The sequence below is a fragment of the Prinia subflava genome, chromosome 1 (genome assembly GCF_021018805.1).
Source record: "Prinia subflava isolate CZ2003 ecotype Zambia chromosome 1, Cam_Psub_1.2, whole genome shotgun sequence".
NCBI lineage: Eukaryota > Metazoa > Chordata > Aves > Passeriformes > Cisticolidae > Prinia > Prinia subflava.
In genome coordinates, this window is record NC_086247.1 from 6077967 (window position 1) to 6084930 (window position 6964).

Consider the following 6964-nt stretch of genomic DNA (forward strand, 5'->3'; position numbering starts at 1 on the left):
AAACAAGCGATTTTAAGTCTCCCTCCAGAACCCCCACGGACTCTACAGGTGATGCTGCAAGTTTGCCAGCAAAAGGTCCCTTTCCTGCTTCAACATATGACCACCACAAGCAAGCAGGGAACTCGGCAGGTGCATGCTGCGGAAGATGCGACTCTTCGTCGCCCACAGGCCCGCAAGCTGGCAGCGTCGAACCCAGCCAGAGCACGGGTCGAGTGCTACCTCTGCCATGAAAAAGGGCATTTTGTGAGCCAATGCCCGCATAGCTTGCTGGCAAAGCCTCGGCCGCAGCAGGAGGACTCCGAACACAATTCAAAAAACTAGGGGGGGAGTGCGGGCCCACCCGGCATGATGACCCCAACAGGGTGGGCAGTGCAGAAGAGAAGGCAGTCAACGCCTTCGGGGGTCACTGGACCAAGACAACTATCTCGGACTGGCATTTCCTTTACCCTTCCCAGGAGGGAACTTTCCCGGACTTGACGTTAACACCATTTTGTAAACCTTACAGGTTGAGGCTCACTCACAGTGCGCACCTCAGAGATACCAGCTGGTACCCAGTTCGCGTGGATTGCGAAGACCTTCTGGACTGGCCGTTTCAAAGGAAAGGTAAGTTCATTGTTGTTGGGGACTGTAAATACACTCCGCAAGACATTGAGGTATACCCGGGGACCTATAAGGGTGACCCCAGGTTCCTCAATGTCTGGCTGCGTTCCACTCATCCCCCAGCTTTCCACCCAAAGGGACAAATAGTGGCCCAGGCAATTCCACACACCAGGCCAGATCAATATCAGGTTTACCCTGAGGAAAGGCCACTTTCAGTCAACGCAGTGCATCGGATCACAGAAGAAAAACCTATAATACAATGTACGATGTCCATTGGGGATGAGTCCGTTAATAAAGGTCTTCTTTTTGACACAGGAGCGGATGTCACGGTCATTCCCACCCGGGAGTGGCCGTCACATTGGGCCTTGGAGGACGCGCCGGCGAATATCTCCGGAGTAGGGGGTTTTCAATCGGCTAAGAGATCAGCGCGCATGGTGAAATTCACGGGGCCGAAAGGGCAATTGGCATATACGCGCCCTTTCGTTTGCAAATATGAACGGCCCCTGCTTGGTAGGGAGCTCATGTCTCAATGGGGGGTCACAATTAGTATCCCAGACCCCCCTCAGGTTTTTTGCCTAGCGGTCACTGAGGAGCGCCCAATCCTCAAACTGAATTGGAAAACGGATAATCCAGTGTGGGTTGACCAGTGGCCGCTATCCAAGGAGAAATTAAAGGCGCTCGAGGAGCTCGTGGAGGAGCAGTTACAGAAGGGTAATATCGTGGAAACGAATTCCCCCTGGAACTCGCCCGTCTTCGTCATTCGAAAGAGTGACGGAAGGCGTTGGCGCCTCCTTCACGACCTTCGACAAATTAATAACGTTATAGAGGACATGGGATCCCTCCAACCAGGAATGCCATCCCCTGCCATGCTGCCCCGAAATTGGAATCTGGCAGTTATTGATCTGAAGGATTGCTTCTTCCAAATTCCCCTACATCCGGATGACGCACCGCGTTTTGCCTTCTCGGTGCCTACCATCAACCGAGCGGCCCCAAGGAAGAGGTATCACTGGAGGGCTCTTCCCCAAGGTATGAAGAACTCCCCGGTGATGTGCCAGCTGTACGTCTCTTCCTTGCTGCGTCCTGTGCGCGCAGCCGCGGAGGAGGTTATCATCCACCATTACATGGATGATATCCTCATTTGCGCCCCAACAACAAGCGAACTGGATAGAGTCCTCACACGCGTAACAGATTTGTTAGTTGCTGCAGGGTTTGAGCTGCAAGCAGAGAAGATTCAGCGGATGCCACCCTGGAAATACCTGGGGCTGGAAATCGGACGGCGGACCATTGTTCCCCAAAAATTGGCTATCCGGACATCAGTCCGGACCCTTGCGGATGTCCATCGACTCTGCGGAGAGTTGAATTGGGTGAGGCCCTGGCTGGGTCTCTCCACGGAGGATCTAGCACCCCTCTTCGATTTATTGAAGGGGGGAGATGAGCTTAGCTCTCCCAGGGCGCTCACCGCGGAGGCAAGGAAAGCACTGGAGAAGGTACAACAGGCGTTGTCATCACGCCAGGCGCACAGATGTGACCCCGGTTTACCCTTTCGGTTCGTGGTGCTGGGTAAGCTCCCGCATCTTTTTGGGGTCATTTTTCAGTGGGATTCGAACACCACACAGCATGACACCAAGGGCCACGGCGGGAGAGATCCACTGCTGATCATAGAGTGGGTCTTTCTTAGCCACCACCGGCCCAAGAGACTTACGAGGCCACAAGAAATCATGGCTGAGCTGATCCGCAAGGCACGTACGCGCCTTTGCGAGTTGGCCGGTTGTGACTTTGAGTGCATCCATCTCCCCATCAAATTATCCTCGGGCCAGATCACCAAACCCATGTTGGAAACTCTGCTTCAAAATAATGAAGCTCTACAATTCGCTCTGGACTCTTTTACGGGCCAAATTTCAATTCATCGGCCGGCCCACAAATTGTTCAATCTGGATGGAAATTTTGAATTGGCATTGAGGAGTGTCCGAAGTGCAAAACCACTCCAGGCCTTGACCGTTTTTACAGACGCGTCCGGGGCTTCTCACAGGTCAGTGATGACCTGGGAGGATCCCGAAACTCAGCAGTGGGACAGTGATGTTGAAATCGTTGAGGGTTCGCCTCAAGTCGCTGAGTTGGCCGCAGTCGTCAGGGCATTAGAGAGATTTCCCGGACCGCTAAACATAGTTACCGACTCTGCCTATGTTACAGGGGTAGTGTCCAGAGCTGATCAGGCAGTATTACAGCAGGTTTCCAACGACGCGCTTTATGCGCAACTCTCGAAGCTTATAAAGCTTGTGTCCCACCGAGAGCACCCCTTCTACGTGATGCACACAAGGTCGCACACAGATTTGCCAGGGTTTGTTGCAGAGGGCAACAGGAGAGCAGATGCTCTCGCTGCTCCTGTGACAAAGACCCCACTGCCTGACATATTTCAACAGGCACAGCTCAGCCATGCTTTGTTCCATCAGAATGCACCAGCCCTGGTCCGCCGATTTCGTATCACCCGGCAACAGGCCAGGGCGATTGTGGCTTCGTGCCCATCGTGTCAATCCCACTCCGTGCCGACCATGCACGCCGGAGTCAATCCCAGAGGGCTGGGAAGTTGTGAAATCTGGCAGACCGACGTCACCCATGTGGCGGCGTTCGGGAGGCTCCGGTACGTGCACGTGTCCGTTGATACCTTCTCGGGTGTAGTCTATGCCTCCGCACACGCAGGGGAGAAGGCCTCCCACGTCATCCAACACCTCATTCAGGCCTTCTCTTTCATGGGCATCCCCAAGGAAATTAAAACAGATAATGGCCCTGCGTATACTTCCAGGGAGCTTGCAGATTTCCTGCAGCAATGGGGAGTTGAGCATAAAACGGGCATCCCTCACTCCCCCACGGGTCAGGCCATTGTTGAAAGGACCCATCAGAACGTCAAACGGGTCCTTCAACAGCAAAGACCAGTCCTGAAGGTTGAAACTCCATCAATCAGATTGGCAAGGGCACTTTATGTGTTAAATTTCCTAAATTGTTCTTATGAAAAACCAGATCCGCCCGTTGTGCGGCATTTCAATAGCAACCGCGACTGGGACCTGAGTGAGCAGCATCCGCCGGTGACCGTAAGGTTTCCCGAAACAGGGAAAGTGGAGGGTCCACTGACGCTTTTGACGTGGGGGCGCGGGTACGCCTGCGTCTCCACTGATGCTGGGCCGAAGTGGATACCCTCCAGATGGGTAAAGCCTTATATCGAAAGAAAAACAAAAGTCCGAGAAAACGAAAAGCCTCAAGTCGCCTCCGCGGCTCTCCGCCGCAAAAGGCGTGAGCCCAGTGACTCAGAGGAAGAGGAGGAGCAGTCAGAAGGCTGGGAGGACCCCTTTTTCTGTGATTTCCCACTTTGTAACGATTTGTTTTTCTGAGTTTCTGTTTAGATCCGTCCAACCATGAGCGCCAAGACTGCCATCAGTTCAGCCGTCCTCTTCGCCAGTCTCCTGACCATCGCCCAGGCGTGGCTCGTCCCCCAGCCGCAACAGAACGTCTGGGCTGTCTTGGCCAAATCACTGGGCCAAGACCACATATGTCTCAACCAAGCGAGTGCCGCGAATCCCATGGCATCCTGCCTCGTGGGGATCCCATTTAAAGATCGTGAGATGCCCAAGATGCTTCTAGGTTATGCTCAAAAACTTAGACAAGAAGCTGCTAAAATGGAGCATAACCTAAAGCATGCCCATTACATCGTCGCGTGGTACAATTATATTAAAAGTCTTCCAAAGTTAGAAAACGAGCCTCAGGAGCTGGAGCTTCTAGGTTCCGCCAGAGCCGAATCTTGTTTTCATATCCGCAACGACCACGTCCAGCGTCACCACCGTCATTTTGTCTCCTCCAAAGCCCATTTTAATACTCATTGGTGCAACGCTGTGTCCTTTAGTTATCCTCCAATCCCTCCCCAAAAATCAGCCCAAGTCTTTGCCCATCCCCGCCAGCTTCCTAGGGGAACATTCTTGATTTGCGGAGACCACGCGTGGGCAGGTATCCCCTCTCACCTCTCCGGAGGCCCGTGCACCTTTGGGACCCTCGGATTGTTTTCACCCAACAAATCACAAATTTTGGATTGGGTTACACAAAATTCTACAAATGGTGCACATCTATTGGCACACTCTAGAAGGAAGAGAGAAGACTACTCTCTCAAAAAATTGGCAGACAATTGCGATGAGGAAATTATCCATTGGAGCAGATCTAAAGGCATCGCAATCACAGTATTTGCGCCGTGGGTCGCCATTGCTAAGACCCTCGGAGAATTAGGCCATTTGGAATGTTGGGTAGCTAAGCAATCCCGTTTGACTTCTAGGGCCCTATCAAACCTCCTGAAAGATGAGGAAATTACGAGGCAGGCAACCCTCCAGAATCGTGCAGCCATCGACTACCTCCTGCTCCTCCACGGTCACTCGTGTGAGGAGTTTGAGGGGCTCTGCTGCTTTAATTTGACATCTAGGGCCAAGGGGACTCGCGAGGCACTCAAACAAATGGAAAACATGATAGGAGACATCAAGCAAGAATACGGGGACTGGCTCAGTAATTTGTTCAAGGGATGGGGGATCTCGGGTTGGACGGGATCGATTCTTAGAACTGTTCTGTTAATTGTTTTTGTGCTTTTTGTTGCTATTGCCAGCCTTGGACTAATGAAAAAGATGTTGCAGAATTTGATTTCTTCCTCCACATCACCACTCAAAGCTGAAGTCCACCGAGTAGCCGTTGAAGTAGGCCCAGAAGTGTTCAAGGAGGAGGAGGAAAGCTTCGTTGATGAGGACGAGCAGGCTGAACAGCTTGAAATCATCGTGGAAGAAGTGCGCAGCTTTCCTCGAGAACAATGGCCTACTCAACAGCAGTGGTTTGCAGAATCATACCCACGTTCTGAACACCTGGTAGACCCCCCTCAATTCGGATATCTGAGATAGAACTCACAGGGTCAAAAATAAAAGAAAAGGGGGAGATGTGGTGGTGTGGATGGTTGGACTTTCCCCATTTCAGTATGTTAAACCTCAGTTGGACTCCACAAAGAAAGTTGGGACAGTGTAAGCAGGAACAAGCAGGTGCTGTGAAGGACTGTGACAAGGGAAAGAAGGATATAGGAAAGAGGGTTTTGAGGCAGAGAGAAGTTGAAAGATACATGGGTGGTTTACCAAGTAGGAAGGATTTAGATATGTGGAAAAGATGAAAGGCTGGTGGGTCCTATATTGTATGTTCTGTACAATGTTGTATGTTCTGTACACCCCCCCTTAATTGAAATTCATAAGTTCCCCTTGGTCACATGTTACCTTTTCCCCTTTTCCCGCCACTGTGTTATCCCTCCCCTATCCCCTAATTGGTTCAAGGCTTGCAACCCTTCCCCTTATCTCCCAAGTGTCAAGGTTCCATTGGTTGCCGCAAAGAGGGACTCCCATTTCTCCTCCCCTACCCCGAAAGCATATAAGCTGGTGCATTTCTTTGTTCGGGATCCAGTTCCAGTTCAGCCTGGTTCCACTTCGGTCTGGACAGTGCTATGTTGGATTAAAGTTGTGGTTCCTCTGTCTGGCTGGCTGGATCCTCCTTTCTCGCTCTTAGCGCGTCGCTTCAGTTATCCTACTGCCGTTCAGGTCTCTCCCAGGGTCAAGAACCCACAGGGCTGACCCCTTCGTTCCGCTGAGGGGCAGCTCGGGTTCCGCTTGCTCCGGTGCCTGGGCTGGCTCGGGGTGAAGCCAAGGGGCTTAGTAGCGGCACCGCGACATACAAGAGGGCTTGTTTATATTTACTTTAAAATAAATAACATTTAACCTGGACACCCTTTCACTGTGACCTGTTAAATGATTTACTAAACAAAACACTGGAGACTTGTTTTGTTCTTAAGGCTGAAAAGAAACCCTCTTCAGCCCAGGGGAGTTCTCTGGCAAATAGATTAATATTCTGTCAGGTCACAGGCTGTTTGCATCATGTCTGAGGCTAAACCCAGCTGAAGCAGGAATGGTCAAAAATCAATCTTTTTGTAGAGGTTGTAAAATCCAGAAGCTTAGTAATTGTATACACAATTATTCAAAAAGTATATGAAAGTATTTTTCTGCATAAATCCAACATAAATCAGCACAGGATTATATGCCACTGTCAGTTCTTGGAAAAGGATGGATAATGTATTTTATGAAGCGACAGTGCCTTTGCTTAGATTGCAGAAGAACAAGTCCTTTCCAAGATGGGAACAGAGTCACACACAAGATGCATACTTAAAAGGAGGACAGGACTATCACCTACTGCATGCCAATGTTTCTCCAGTGCTGTCTGTCATGGGCATTTCATTTCAAGGGCAAGGACAGAACTGAAGAAAGGACACTGCTCTCAGTCACCAATGCAAATTATTCCCAGATGGAAATAA

General features: G+C 50.9%; 1 protein-coding gene across 1 annotated transcript; it reads left to right on the plus strand.

Moving 5' to 3' along the window:
* Positions 1-325: 325 nt before the first annotated feature.
* On the plus strand, positions 326-6133 carry LOC134556176 (uncharacterized). The gene is made up of 2 exons (XM_063408517.1): positions 326-603; positions 3996-6133. Exon 2 carries the CDS (start codon positions 4008-4010, stop codon positions 5517-5519), a length of 1512 nt encoding a protein of 503 aa, XP_063264587.1. The 5' UTR covers positions 326-603; positions 3996-4007; the 3' UTR covers positions 5520-6133.
* The last annotated feature ends 831 nt before the right edge of the window (positions 6134-6964 follow it).